The sequence below is a fragment of the Panicum virgatum genome, chromosome 5N (assembly GCF_016808335.1).
Source record: "Panicum virgatum strain AP13 chromosome 5N, P.virgatum_v5, whole genome shotgun sequence".
Classification (NCBI taxonomy): Eukaryota; Viridiplantae; Streptophyta; class Magnoliopsida; order Poales; family Poaceae; genus Panicum; species Panicum virgatum.
Genome location: NC_053149.1, coordinates 12860863 through 12875489, shown reverse-complemented (window position 1 = coordinate 12875489; position 14627 = coordinate 12860863). Strand labels below are relative to the sequence as shown.

At 48.7% G+C, this 14627-nt stretch overlaps 2 protein-coding genes across 4 annotated transcripts; both read right to left on the bottom strand.

The window, feature by feature from the left end:
• Positions 1–4961: 4961 nt before the first annotated feature.
• LOC120676559 lies at positions 4962–8377 on the bottom strand. 2 transcript variants are annotated; one of them, XM_039957892.1, is made up of 3 exons: positions 8156–8377; positions 5498–5760; positions 4962–5320 (listed from the first exon to the last, which is right to left on the bottom strand). In XM_039957892.1, exons 2-3 carry the CDS (start codon positions 5643–5645, stop codon positions 5166–5168), a joined length of 303 nt encoding a protein of 100 aa, XP_039813826.1. In that variant the 5' UTR covers positions 5646–5760; positions 8156–8377; the 3' UTR covers positions 4962–5165. The 2 variants fall into 2 exon arrangements, with proteins under 2 accessions (XP_039813826.1, XP_039813827.1); XM_039957893.1 differs by lacking the exon at positions 8156–8377 and having other exon boundaries at positions 5498–6912.
• Positions 8378–8501: 124 nt separating this feature from the next.
• Positions 8502–13086, bottom strand: LOC120676486 (T-complex protein 1 subunit beta). Of its 2 annotated transcripts, none has more exons than XM_039957796.1 (11): positions 12923–13086; positions 12702–12758; positions 12204–12269; positions 11954–12065; positions 11568–11696; positions 10841–10912; positions 10354–10469; positions 10170–10246; positions 9467–9952; positions 9061–9376; positions 8502–8978 (listed from the first exon to the last, which is right to left on the bottom strand). In XM_039957796.1, exons 2-11 carry the CDS (start codon positions 12756–12758, stop codon positions 8832–8834), a joined length of 1578 nt encoding a protein of 525 aa, XP_039813730.1. In that variant the 5' UTR covers positions 12923–13086; the 3' UTR covers positions 8502–8831. The 2 variants fall into 2 exon arrangements, with proteins under 2 accessions (XP_039813730.1, XP_039813731.1); XM_039957797.1 differs by having other exon boundaries at positions 12702–12779; positions 12923–13075.
• Positions 13087–14627: the final 1541 nt, after the last annotated feature.

Below are 14627 nucleotides of genomic sequence, written 5' to 3'. Positions count from 1 at the left end.
CCGCGAGGAAAACGTGAAGCCTCAAAACCTCCTCCAAAACCTCGGTCCCGTGGTCCATAGCCGCACTGAAAACGACCAGGAGCACGGCCGGCAAAGCGACCACCTGCTGGAGCACGGTAACCACCACCGTCTCCCTGACCTCCACCTACACGGCGCGCCCTAGCATCTCGCCTATCACCACGCCGAGAAGGACCATGCACCCGAACAGAATACATGTCCGCGTTCCGTCTCTCCTGCTCTCTCCTCACAGCCCGCTTCCTCCTGAAGCAAAACTCCTCCAGGTGACCTTCCCTGTCACAGAACTCGCAGTGGTACCTCACCTCACGCTTGGGAGGTGGAGGCCTAGCCTGCGGATGGGGAGGAGCAGCCCTCTTCTTCTGGGCAACCTGGGCTGTGGCAGCAGGGAGCGTGTCGAGGGGGTTCCTCAGCGCATTGGGCTTTGGAACCCAAACCTGCTTCTGCGGAGGTGCTTTCGGTGGTTCTTTAAGCACACCATCCGCGGGGTCAACAAGCGAAGGCTGCGTGCTCGTGCTACCAGTGTTTCCAGCAGCCTTGCCAATCTTACCATACAACCTGTCAAAGTCTGACTTCGTGTATGTGTAACCGACCCCAAACCCATCACCACGCTTGAACTGCTTAATCATCATGCCCAACTGCGGCTCACTGCTAGAAACCCAACTCAGAATCGCCCTAAGATAGATATTCTCATTCTCCAGGTTGGCTTTCTCTACTGCAAGACTATCTAAATCAGCAATCAAACCAGGGCAAACAGAGCAGTCAATAGGTGGGCTAGACTCTACGACCTTAGTCTTTCCAAAAGACTTGATCAAAGCGTTCTTCTCCTCTAGCTCCAACCTAAGCGTGGGACAAAGCTTACAAGCGCCAAGCAAAACTGGCCTAGACTTCATCTCCTCTAGCTCGCACACAACAGTAGCAAACTTGGACTGCAACGAAGCTAGATTGGACTTAAAGATATGACACTCCTCGCATTCAAGCACATCGCTAACAATAGGATTATCCTTAACCAGTTCTAGTTCATGCTTGGCCTTAGCGAGCTCATGAGAAACGTCAGCAAGCGAAATCTTAGCAACATCTAAGTCCGCGACGTTCTCATCATGCTTGGCCCGGAGAGCAACAAGATCGTTCATGTGAGATATGCAGCCAGCGCACTCATCCTCACTAGACTTCTCCCTAGCACAAGCCAGCTCAGCCCTAAGCTTTCTACGCTCTCTAGCTGCTTCCTTAAGCAGCCTCTTCTGGTTGTCGAGAGCGGCGTACAACTCCCTAACCTCTGTATCAAGCAGGTCGATCGTGGAGTTTACCTCTGAATCGGTCTCGGATCCAGGAGAAGAGCCGGAGTGCGTCGGTGTAGCATGTCCACCCAAAGACGCACGAGCACCATTGGCTTCGCCCGCCATGGTGCATAAGCTCTTGCGCCGACCGGCCGCCAAGCAAAGGCCGATGAAGCCGGTGGCTTCCTTGTCCCGCTTCTTCTTCTTCTTGTCGTCGTCGTCGGAGGTCGGTGAAGAAGAGCGGTCGGTGTCGGAGCTCTTGTCGAGGTCGCTGAGCTGCGCCAGGAAGGCCTTCTCCCGCTTCTTGGCCTTGTACTGGAAGTGCTTCTTGAGCGACTCCTTGTCGAAGCGTCCTCCCCAGTCACGACTGCGGTGCTTGTGGCGCCGACGCTCCTTGTTGGAGCCTCCCTCGTCGCGGTCGCGGTGGCGGTAGTAGTCGAAGGAGTTGTTCTGGCCACCGCCGGACTTCTTGGGGCAATCGGCGATGAAGTGGTTCAGATCGCCGCAGTTGTAGCACCCGGGGTTCTTCCTCTGCCTGTTGTGGTAGACGCGCTGGAACTTGCTGATGAGGAGGCACAAGTCGTCGTCGCCCAGCGTCTCCAGCTGCTCATCTGAAACAGAAGGCAAAGAGGCAAGAGAAAAGCCAAGAGCAGAGTTAGCGTTAGAGCTCGATCCACCTGGTCCAGTCACAAGAGCGACGCTCTTGGAAGGAGGGGCACCATTGAGTTTGGCTCGTGTCTGGTTATCCACCTCCGTGGCCTTGAGCTTGCTAAAAAGCTCGTTCACGGTCAGAGTCTCATAGCCTGCAGACTCAATGATCGTGTTCACCTTGAGATCCCACACAGAGCGGTCAAGTGCGTAAAGCAACTTAAGGGCCTTCTCGTGCTCTGTGTACTCAAGGGCACCAGCAGATCTGTTCGCATTGACCTTGTTCACAATCGACTGAAAACGACTGAACATCAGGTCAATGCTCTCACCCGGCTCCTGTGTGAAGTTCTCGTACTCACGCCGGTGAGTCTCGAACAGTCTGGCCTTCACCTGAGGTGTACCCTCGTGGTAGTTCTCAAGGCACGTCCAAATCTTGTGGGCTTCCTGAAAACCCTGGACGCGTGAGAACTCCGCACGAGAAACGCCAGCGAACAAGGCATTGACAGCCTTGGCGTTAGCCTCGTGCTGGGTCACCTGAAGAGGCGTGGTCCGAACAGCCAGCACCTCGTAGAGCTGGTTCGTGGTAATCTCCCAGACATCGGCTCCCATGCTCTGCAGGAAGGCTCTCATGCGAACCTTCCAGTAGGCATAATACTCGCCGGAAAACACCGGGATCTTACCAAGACTCGCCATGGTCGCCGAGTGGTTTTCGAACCGGTTAAGGTACTGAAAACCTCAACCGAGCTCTGATACCAATTGTGGGACCGAAGCCGGCGACCAGAGAGGGGGGTGAATGGGAGCCGATCAAAATTTCTTCGAAATTCGAATCGTCGGCCTATGTCCCAAAATCGCCCAAGCCCTCAAGCGTTCTGACCAAAGTTTGGAGTAGCTATTGATAAGCTAACCCAACACAAGAGGCCTCGAACGAGCGAGCGAAACCACGAAGCAAAACGGAAGCGAATCGGGAAAACTGCAGAACTGATCTGCCAGGACCGGTCTGACCGGTGCGCTAGACCGGTCTGACCGGTGAGCTGGACCGGTCTGACCGGTCGTGCCTACCGATCTGACCGGTAGCACCCAGAAAGCCCCCGAGAAATTGGATTCAAACGATGAATCCCGAGCAAACGACCACGAAATCCGATGAAACTTGGGGGATTGCTTCGCCCCTACCCCGTGAACATATCCCCAAAAGATCTCGTCCTAAAGATCACCGAATCGTGAGAATTGTGGGGGAGATCGAAATGGATTGGGGTTTTCTCAAATACTCAAGAACTCGAAATCGAACACGCCAGTGATTCCAGAGGGTTTAGGTCAGAGTTGGGAGCACGGGAATCACAGCAAAGAACTTGAGGTCTCCTCTCAATCATGTGTGCCAAAAACGAAATCGAAAATCCATTGCACAAGGCACAAAACCAGGGGATTGAATCAAATCAAAAGCCCAGAGGGCACGAGGAGGATAGGGTCTCCTTTCCCAATCAAATCCCTTACAAGGTTTCAACAATCCATGGACAAAATCAACTCAAACGAGAGGAACAGAGGGAGGAGAACACAGGGGCGGCGGCCTGGAGAAATAGAGAGTCCACGAACAGATTACAAAAGCCGCTATTAACCTAACACAAGTGAAGGGGTATTTATACCCGCGGTACCGGTCAGACCGGTGCGCTGGACCGGTCAGACCGGTGCCAGGGACCGGTCAGACCGGTTGGCCTGCAGCACCCCCTGTACATGATCTCATCCGACGGCCGAGGTTCTTTCTTCGAAACGAAGTCTTCTCCGCGATGCCGCCGTCTTGATGAAGATCCAGTCTGCGGTTTTGAAGGGTCCGCGAAACCCGGGTAGATGGCCGGTTTTGAGAAAACCGCCAAAACCTCACGCGCGGGAAGATTCCCGCCTCCACGCCGTGGCCCTAGACGTCGTTCCCGCCTCGGCCTTCTGACGGCCCTAGACGCCGCCCGACGCCCGTCACCTCCTCGCCCGCAGCGAGGCCCTGGACGCCGTCGACGCCCATCGCCTCCGTCAGTCCCGAGACCGACGCCCGTGCCTCCACGACTTGGCGTCTTCAACCGCCGTCCGCCTCCTTGGTTTTGTGGCGCAAACCAAGAAACCCGCCTTCCGTCGCCGCTTGCGCCCTCGATCCAGGAGTGGACGCCACAGCTGCCGCCCGGTCCGAGCTCCGGTCCCGGCTGCCCTTCACCGCCGTCCACCGCACGGTCCATCGGCCACAGCACCTCCACGGCAGCTCCCCGTCGACACTCGACGCCCGTGTACCTGCAATCCAAAGACTAAGCACACGATCACACCACACGGTTGATAATTCACTCATCACAAGCAGGATAAAGTACTCAACATTCCTCACAAAGTAAAAGGAAAAAAAAGTTACAGCGAAGGCACGTAAAGTCGATTGCCAATCGCCTGCTGGACCACTCGGACACGATGCGCAAACTCGTTACACCAAACGTCCAAACCCGGCCGCCCGCTTACCGACCCGAACGGCCCGGCCCCCTTCCCGTACATGGACGCGCAGACCAGGGCGAGCCACGCCCCTCCCCCGACGCCGCCGTCGGGCGCCGGCGGCACCACCTGCTGCTCCACCGCGAACGTAGCCTCTCCTCCCCGTCCCGCGCCCGGCGTACCGCCCCTGGACGGGCCCCGCTGGACGTGCGGCGCCTCCGAGACCGGCAGCTCCTCGTAGCCGCCGCCGCCGTCGACGCAGTCCGCGCGCAGTGGCGGCGCCGCCGCGCCGGGCCGGCAGAACAGGTTGGGCCAGCACAGCAGGTGCGCCATTGCGAGGCCGCTTGCGGGATTCCGAAGTCTCAGGAGACGAGACGGTACGGTAGGAACAGTGCCGACTATATTGTCAGGCAAGGGCAATCGTAACCAGCATCCAATTCCAGTTCTCGCTCCGACTCCAATTCTTGTCCGAGACGTTAAACGCTATCAATCGCCAAGCAAAAGAACCAATCTCTCCACCTCTGACAGGACTCGGCTGCCTTCAAAACTCACCCTACGGCCATCGAGTCAGATGAGAAAAATCATTGCTTGCATGTTATTATCAGAGTGACAGCATATGCAGGCGAGGGTAATTTCTGGGAAAAACTGATCTGATGGAGGTCTTCATAGCAAACACACAGGGAAGTAGTAGGACGGAAAAGCATCTCCTAGACTGAATCAGTAAACCACACAATCTGATACTGATAGGGAAGACTGATGTGGCCTGAATTCAAGCTATTCAGCCTTGTTTTCTTGCTTGTCATAAGCTGCTATATTCTGCAGTTCGCACTCCGGGCTGAAGAGCCGCACAAGCAGTGCTGATGTTGAGCTTGTTGAGATTGCTCCGCATGACGCCCACCTGAGGCTCCTTGGGACTGTTATTCTTGGACCTGCAGGATAACCATGATGGGGTCAGGCAGCAAAATGGTCTCACCTCTGATTTGCTCAAAGTACTTGAACGCAGTACAGTGAGGAGAAGAGCTTTATCTCGGCCGGTACAATCAATTCATAGAATGGCAGCACAAAGATACTGAAAAGCAGAGAATTGGATGGACAAGATTTGTGACCGTAGTGCAGGCGGCCGAGCACCCAGAAGGCAAGGGCGCCACCAACGGTGAAGATGCCAGCAGTCTGTCGCATCAGCCGCGAGCAAGGCTCGGACTCGGGCCGCATCACCTCCCCTTCTGACCATCCGAGGGCTTGCCGGAGTGCCATCGCTTTCCTTGATTTCTCTGGTGAGAGGATTCAGCTCGTCTGCTGGTTTTGACAAGAGCATTAGCTGTTCTCACTGTGGAGCCCTTCCTCGTACTCCTGCTTCCTGACAAAAGTACTGAAGTGCAGGTGCTGAGTTTTTTTAACATCAGAAGTATCACAGGGTAGTGAACATATACTAATATGTGTGTTAATCCCATTTTCTGCTCATATTTATGCTACAGTGAAACAAGGTATGGATCCACACCTATTGCATTGATAGTATAGCTACTTAATAGAAAGTACAGTATGCCTTGTAAAGATGTGATAATAGATGTAGGAGCCTACGAGAGGTTACAGGAACTGCATGCATGTGATTTTCATAAACAATAACTAATTTTAATGACTATTCCAACATATAGAAAATCTCAGAGCAAATCAATTTGCTAAAACGAATCCACAAAGTAATGTCCTTGTGTTACAAAGGAAAGAAAAGAGAGGACGGTCATCAGTAAAAACGTCATGCAGCACACTTGAAAATCTTGGTCTCCAGAAACAGCGCAAGTTCTGTAGTGAAAAAAAAAGGTCCCAAACCTCTTGTGTTCTACAGTGAAAGTTCCAAACCTCTTGTGTTCCAGACAAAATAAAAGAGTGGAAAGGTTACAACAAAATGTCAAATAGATAAATCACACTTGTAAATCATGACCTTCATCCTTCAAAGACAATATAATGTTCTTAGTTCCTAGAGCTTTTATTTGATATCTCTCATGAGTCATGACAGTGCATGATCTAGAAAATATGAATAACAATTGGCAATCTCTAACCGCACCAAATCTTCAAGCAGAAAAATCAATATATGAACCAACATGCTACCTCCTAAGTGCACTAGATGTAAGTGGCAAACATTGAGACGTTATGTGGCAAAATACACAAGATAATGCACAAAAGCAACAACACGCAGAGAAAAAATGACAACATAGCATGGGGCTTCTTAGTTGTACCAGGCATACAACTGTTATCTGTTGATGTATTATGTATCATTGGAACGTAATTCTCGATCTACATGCAGACCACAATGCAAATCAAATCATATTATTGACTAGAGTTGGATCACCAGACCTCAGAGCCCATTCATTATTCGGAGCCCAACTCCTGGTTTTCGTCATGCAATTATTATTTTGTCCCATTATCCACAATCTTATGCACAGCTATTGCATATATGCTATTTGAAGAGGTATTTTGCAAGTAGACATCAACTAGACCAAGACAGAAAAAGGAAATGGTAGTTTCCTGCGATTGCAGCAGAAGCAAACCTGAAAACTAGAGGATTCCCCACAAGCTTCTCCTGAGAATAGTAGAACATCAGATGCTTACCATATTCCCCGGAAGAACCACTAGTGGCCATGGACGCCGACAGCTAACAACATGCTCAAAAATGACAATCCACAGACTGCAGCCAGATCAAATGGCACTAAACTGACAACTACTTAGGAAAACCTCCAGACAGAACGACAGATTGTCAACAATAGACAGGTCAAAGACACAAGAAGGATCACTAACTATTTCTGTGGCTGCAAGAATTCTTAAGAATCCGGGAAACTTTTAAAAGCACTCATGGATGATATATTGGAAGTAGACACTGTATCCTGAAAATAGACTCAACTCATTGGCATACAAACACATTTCATGGCAACTAATGGTTTCACATTTGCCAATTTGATCTGCAGGGGGCTTGGGTTCCATCTAGTATTCAGAATGCAGATTGTTCACACAACTTATGTTCCATAAGAAATGCTCAATGGCTGACAAGTGACAACTTAACATGGCATGTTTGGCCCCATCCTAGCTGCTACAAGCCTTGCAATGGCCCAGAGGAAATTAAATACATGCCTATACATGGGCAAGTTTGGTCCCGCACTCTTGCATTAACAGAGTATTAGTCCCCTAAGCTAGTGTTGTACTGTTTTGCCGTTAGGTTTCCAGGAAGATATCTTTCAGCCAGGCTGCAAGGGCCTGTACCTGTGTTCGGTGTTCCTGACAAAGTGTGTTGCTATCTACCACCTATCAGCTGGCAGCAGAGGCATTGGACAGTCGGCCCCTCTCTCACTCAGACCACCATGACATGTTCCAAACCCGAGAGAATGCATCCAAACTCAAGCAATCGCAACCTTTTTTTTCGAGGCTTCAAATGCCAAAACAGATTTGGACCGTGCAATCCAAATCAATCCAAACCCATTGTTGCGTGCTGGCGTCAGTGGGCAGCCAAATTGCTTCGAGAGTTCAATGCAAGATTTGCAGCCTAGGCATTGTGTTGAGCGCCCACCGTGAGTGGGTGAAAGCGATGCCAATGCCCAGCGGGGCTTGTTCAGACATTGCATCGAACAGCTTATGGGCGGGACTGTTACGACCCTCCTTAGCAGCAAAATTTGCACGCGTTTCGCTTTGCGAAGAACCAATCATCTCTACAACCTATGCATGGGTTTAATAGGCTTGCTATCAGATCAGACAGAACGGAATTTGAACCAAATCACTACCTCTGTTGCTCCGGTGATCGACTATGCTGGAACGCCGGCCGTCCCCGTCTCTCGCCTGGGCGGCTGCTCCGGCTCCCTCGGAGACGATAACGGCTGGATTGCATCGAAATTTAGGCAGCACGATCCCTCGCTATTTTATATAAAAAACGATCGTTAGCTATTGGGAACTGGAAACTGAAGATCCGCACATGGCGTCTGGGCAGTTGGGACATGGATCCAGTGAAACCGTGAAGATTTCAAACTGACATGGCGACAGCTGCTCATTACTTCATTCCGTATCAGAATCGGACCTATTTGGATGCTCCCTCCCAAATTCAACGTACGATAGTCGAAAGCCAACAATACGTAAAACTGTATAACCGAATATTCGACTTCTGCTAACAAAAATGACCATACGAGGTGGACAGGCCCTTGCCATTACACATCAACACGTCTCCAGTCGCAATACAAGCACACCGCTGACGATAGCTACCACGGGGATCCATAAACTAGGATTTAAAACAAAAGGCCTAGATAGGAGACTGTTGTAAGTCGTAACATTCGCACTGTTGCACAAATAACAGGTCCCAGTTGCTCAGGGGCAAAGCACCCCAAACACAATAAAATCATAGTAAACCCCTGCAACTGGGGAGAAACACACACACACACCCTAATTCAAAGATATGCGTGTGTGCAGTCACATCCTGTCCTCTCTTCTGCGTGGGGCGCAGGTTATTATCTCATCGACCCTGAGGATCATCTCTGCCGCTTCCGTTGCAGACAGAAGGATGGCCTGCTTCACCTTGAAAGACTCCTGAATCCCCAGCTTCTGCATGTCGCCAACCTGTGGACATATGATGTGGCTAGTTTCAGAGACTTCGTAAATCTAAATGAGCAAACATATTTTTCTGTCTCATTGAACTTACGCTGCCCGTGATGACATCAATTCCAGCAGTGTTGTTCTCCTTGTGGTGCTCAGCCCGGAGCTGAGAGATGAGCTCAGCACTATCCAAACCAGCATTGTCAGCTATGGTCGTTGGGATGGCTTGCAGGGCACGGGAGAAAGCATCGATAGCATGAGATTTCTTCCCTGGGGTCTTCCTTGCAAGTTCATCAACTTCTTTGGCCATCACCATTTCGGGCCATCCACCCCCAAACAAGACACGGGTGTCGTTCACTGTCTGGGACAGCACGCATAGGGCATCATGCAAGGACCTCTCGGCCTCATCAAGCACATGCTCACTGCAGACAACAAAAGGCATATACATTCAGGGATGTATGTCAAGTTGAAATGCATATCCTGCAAGATAAAGCTATGTAAATCAGATATACCTCGCTCCCCGCAGGACAATGGTGCAAGCCTGTCCCATCTCAACTCCAGAGAAATGAATTAGCCTGTCCTCCCCAATCATAATCTCTTCGATAACCTTGCAGCGCCCAAGCTTAACAGACTCCGGATTATCAAAAGTTGATGCAATCTCACCACCAGTGACAAGACCTAGCCGTTCAATGCCCTCAAAATCAGCATGCTCAATTGCGAGTATGCCAGCATCAGCAAACAGTTCTTCGGGGAAGTTATAGATTAACTGCCTGTTGACAAAACAGTTGATCCCATGCGCTATAATCTTCTGCACCTTCTCTCTCATTTTCTGCTTTTCAGCAGCTTCAATATCTGCAACCTTAGACATTGAATCCACCCGGACACGTGCCCCGTAGATCTTAACTTTATCTGTGTCCATAGCAGTGTTTGCAACCAAAATTTTGGCATTCTCAATTCTCTTAGGTTGCCCAATGCCAATTTTCTTGTCAAGAATGAACCTAGAAAACATAAATCGTCTATTCAGAACGGAAAAACAGCACTACAATCCTTTTGCGTCTGGTAAACTAGAAAATGAGTTTTCAAGTACACTCAGCATTTTCGGAGCAGTGTGCAGTGTCAATCCTTGAACTACTTACAATATACTACTAAGTAATTAGAAGCCAAGACAATAAAGGCAATTCAAAGAAGGGAAAAGCATGAAGAGGAACAACATACCCTTCATCCAAAAAGGAGTCCTTAAGAGATCCTCCAGGTTTCTTCAGAATTTGAATGGCTTCCAGGTTGGTGCTACCCTGTCACAATTTACACTCATTAATCAATATTCTAAGAATCATATTGGATAACATGACTGAATAGCATCATCCTAAGAATATGAGAAGTCCAATAATAACTTAAATACCTTAAGCCTTAATACAGCATCAACTGCAAGTTCAGCGAAGTACTCCTTATCCTGGGAAAGAATTTTTGAACTAAGGGTAGTCATAGCAATGTTCATGAGATCAGCTCTGAACTTATCTGCAGCACAAAAAGGAAGTTGTAGTAAGATCAATGTGGCGGATGGCACATACAAGAGGTAACATCACATGAAGGAAAAATATTTTATTTATGCATCATATTGAGAATCACTCTGCAATAAACTGCATATCAATGTACTTGAGAATCACTTTGCACTGAACTACATTTCAATAATGACATATCATATGTGTTATAGCCTATAATGTTGTAGTTCAGGAAGTGACAAGTTACAGGTGAGAAAAGCAAAATGCATCTGCGTGTTAAGAAAAAATATAGTTGCAAATACAAAAAAATTGCCTCCACTGAACAGAATGATAGTCTTCATAAGGAAATACAATTTGATATGCAGTTACAGTGAGAAAAAAGTTCACCTGTATTTTCTTTGTTGTCCATGGTCCTTTGTAGCAAAGCATTTCTAGCACACTCAACAGCCATTCTGAAACCTATTGTTTAGGGAAGAAGTAACAAATATAGATAAGGAACCTCAATAACACAATAATACTTTCAGCTTTGCAGACAATAGTCTAGAATATAGACATATCACATATACCAGGCAAACCAGATACTGTTAGGATGATGGCACAGAAATGTAAACAAAGAAGTCCATCATCACAACAGTGCACTCACGATCTTTCAAATGTTTCTTTTTTACTTGGGTATAGACCTCCTTGGGAAATCTTAGGTCTAAAAGTAATATAAACTGAGTGAACTGCACCTCAAATTCTAAATCTGATATTTACCAATTGAATCAACTTTCACTCCTAATGTCTAAATGGTTTGATATTTACTACAGCACTGATGAAGGCATTGTTCAAGTAACCAGGCTTTTCGATTTTGTAATGGCATGTCCAATTAATCATGTTTAATCAAAACATTTGCTTGAACACATGTTATCCCTCAAAAATTCTAAATCTGATATTTACCAATTGAATCAACTTTCATTCCTTATGTCTGAATGGTTTGATATTTACTACAGCACTGATGAAGGCATTGTTCAAGTAACCAGGCTTTTCGATTTTGTAATGGCATGTCCAATTAATCATGTTTAATCAAAACATTTGCTTGAACGCATGTTATCCCTCAAAAAATGATAATTACCTGCAATAATAGTCATGGGATGAATCTTCATGTTAACCAACTTCTCAGCCTCCCTCAAGAGCTCTCCAGCCAAAACAACGACAGAAGTTGTTCCATCACCAACTTCATCATCTTGAACTTTCGATATGTCTGGAACTCATTAAGGAATAACCCTTTTTTGCACCACAACGAGATTATGTACAACAGGCAGATCAAATGGCGCGAGTAAATATGAAGAATAATACCCCTTGCTAGATCTGGAGAAACTATAGTATTTCAACAGTGAATTACTGCCACAGTTGCAAGAATAACACCCAAGAAATATCTTCATGTTTTTCTTTTAACCATAATAGATCAAAGAAAAAAATCTACCTCCTTTCTTTTTCAATATTCAAATGAAAGGATACCAACAAGGACCTTCGCGGCAGGATTGTCAATGTGAAGTGACTTCAAAATGGTAGCCCCATCATTTGTAACAGTAACACTGCGGCCTCTGCCAGTTGATTGCAAGATCTTATCCTGGACAAAAAATGGATGACTTGTCAGCATTAGGGTAAAAGAGAAGATACCTCAAAAAAGTGAATGACTGCTATCATTCATCTAAAGTTCAAGTTTTCTGTGTCATTCATCTAAATGTGTAAGATTTTGGGAGCATACCATTCCTTTTGGTCCCAATGTGGTTTTGACCAAATCCGCAATTGCCATGGCTCCAATAAAAGCTGCCTACAAGGAGATGACATTACAGGGTGGGCACATAAGAGAAATGTAAAACACAGTTCTAGCCTCGGAGAGTGCAAATCAGATTAATGCATTCCTATGCCAGCACAGAGAACACCATAAAAGCTTGGGACACTAAATAGTATTGGTGATTAACTGGTTCAGCTGCACATGAGAGACGCGCATCTACAAAACTAACTGAACAAGCTGAAAAAGTTACTGAAGCACATGTGCAGCAGCAAGGCGCCTGGCCGCAGCAACTTAACAGATCCGAAAAATATGCTACACCACTGCAAGCAGTTACCACCCAGGCATTCGATTCGGTGCTTCCCGCATACTACCACTAATCAGAGGGGGAGAGGCAGCAGAAACGGGGAAAAAACATAGCTCGGCACAAAAAACTGAGCGGATCACAGAGAGAGGGGTTGGAAGCCTCACCATCCGGGCGCGCTCGCCCTTCTCCTCGACGGCGTCATCCTTGAGCACCCTCTCCATCTGCGCGCGCACGAGGCAAAGCTGAAGTGAGCAAACACATCGAGTGAACACATGGCTCCAGCACCAGTGGCGGCGACAGCAGGGTCGTATCGTAGGGGAAGAGGAGGCAGGCGCGGAGGCTAGTGGCCTGGAAAGGTCGGATCACGGGTGAGGAAGGCAGATACCTAGACCAGCGAGGGGGCGAGCCGGCGCAGATCCGGAGCAGCGGCGGCGGCTGAAGCCGGCGGCGACGCTGTGGACTCGGGGGAGAGGGCAAGGGTTTCTCTTTCCCTCGCTCCGGCGCTGCTTCGAGCCTTCGAGAATCGAGATGGGGAGGCGAGAGTCCAGCGACCCGGGGGGCCTCATATATGCGCACGCTCGGCTTCTTCAGCCCGAACGGCCCAGATCAGCCCACTAGTAGAGGGTACAGGCCGTACAGCACAACATGTTCGGCTTCTGTTATGGCTAATTTTCTGTTGGGTTTGAGTCCGTGGAGGCACAGCTCCGGCTCCTCCAAAAACAACTCCGGCTCTGGCTCTTCGGGTGGAGCGGCTTCTCTGATGGAGTTGAAGCCGTTTTGGAAAACGTTTGGCAAAACGGCTTCAACCTATTTTTTATGGATGGATTGAAAAAGAAAATGTCCATAATACCCTTGTATTTTTTTTTTCTGTTTTTACCTTTACTTCTAATTTCTTTTTTTCCTTTTATCCTTTCTCTCTATTTTCTTTTCTTTTACATCTTTTTCCTTCTTATCTCTTCGTTGTTCTTGCGCCGCACGACGCTTTGCTGCTCGGCATCTCGCGGAGCCACGCCGCCCGTCGCTGCACTGTCCGGCCTCCAGCGCAGCCCCTGCCCCCAGGCTCCCGCGCAGCCATGCCACCCGCCGCTGCCCTGCTGGGCTCCCGCGTCGTTGCCTCGCCCGACCTCCCGCGCTGCTGCGCCGCTGCACGGCCTACCGAATCCGGCCGCGCCAGCCGTCGCACGGCCTCACGCACTGCTGCGCCGCCGCACGGCCTCCCGCGGCCAACCGCGCCCGCCGCCGCACGGTCCCGCAGCCGGCCGCGCCACCCGTCGTGCGACCTCTCGCCGCTTGGGCTCCAGTGCAACAACACTCATGCAGCAGGCCGCGCCCACCACCACGCGAGGAGCGGAACGAGCGAAGAGGCCACGGGGGCAAATATGGCAGCGGGATGCAGGCGAGCGCCTGGAGCCGGATGGAGCCATAGTTTTGTGGCTCTGGCACGCCCAATCCGCTCCAGAGAGCGGGATTTCAGGGGCTCCAAAGTTGGAGCGGTAGCAGAACAGACCATTTGGAAGGGCTCCATGTGAAGCCTGTTTTGGAGTTGGAGCTGGAGCCCTCCCAAAGAGGCCCTATATGTCACGCGAGCTACAAATCAGAATCCATCACCTGAAGAAGTCCAGTAATTTAAATTGGAAAAAAATCCTTTTTGCCCCTCTTAATTTTGAGCCGAATTTGCTTTTCCTCCCTAGACCACAAAACCGTCCGTCCAGCCTCCTCAGACTCACAAAACCGTTCAAATAACCTCCCTGAGCGGTTTGAGGGTGAGGTGGCAGCGGTTTTTCTATTTTTCTTTTATTTTTTATTTTGACTAAATCTTTGAAAAATCACAGTAAATCACCAAAAAATCATAAAAGGGAAAAATCTAATTTTGTTGAACTCCACGTAATAGATCTACGCATTGAACATATTATATGATATAATTTAGTAAAAAAAAATTCTGTAGTTTTAGATATATGCTTTTCTGTAATTAATTTATAGTTATAGTCTCCATCATCAAATTATGATGAAAATTTTATGGTGGGCTAATCATTATATGATTGAGCTATAGTAAAAACTATATAATTATTGGATCATGTTTGACTAAGCTA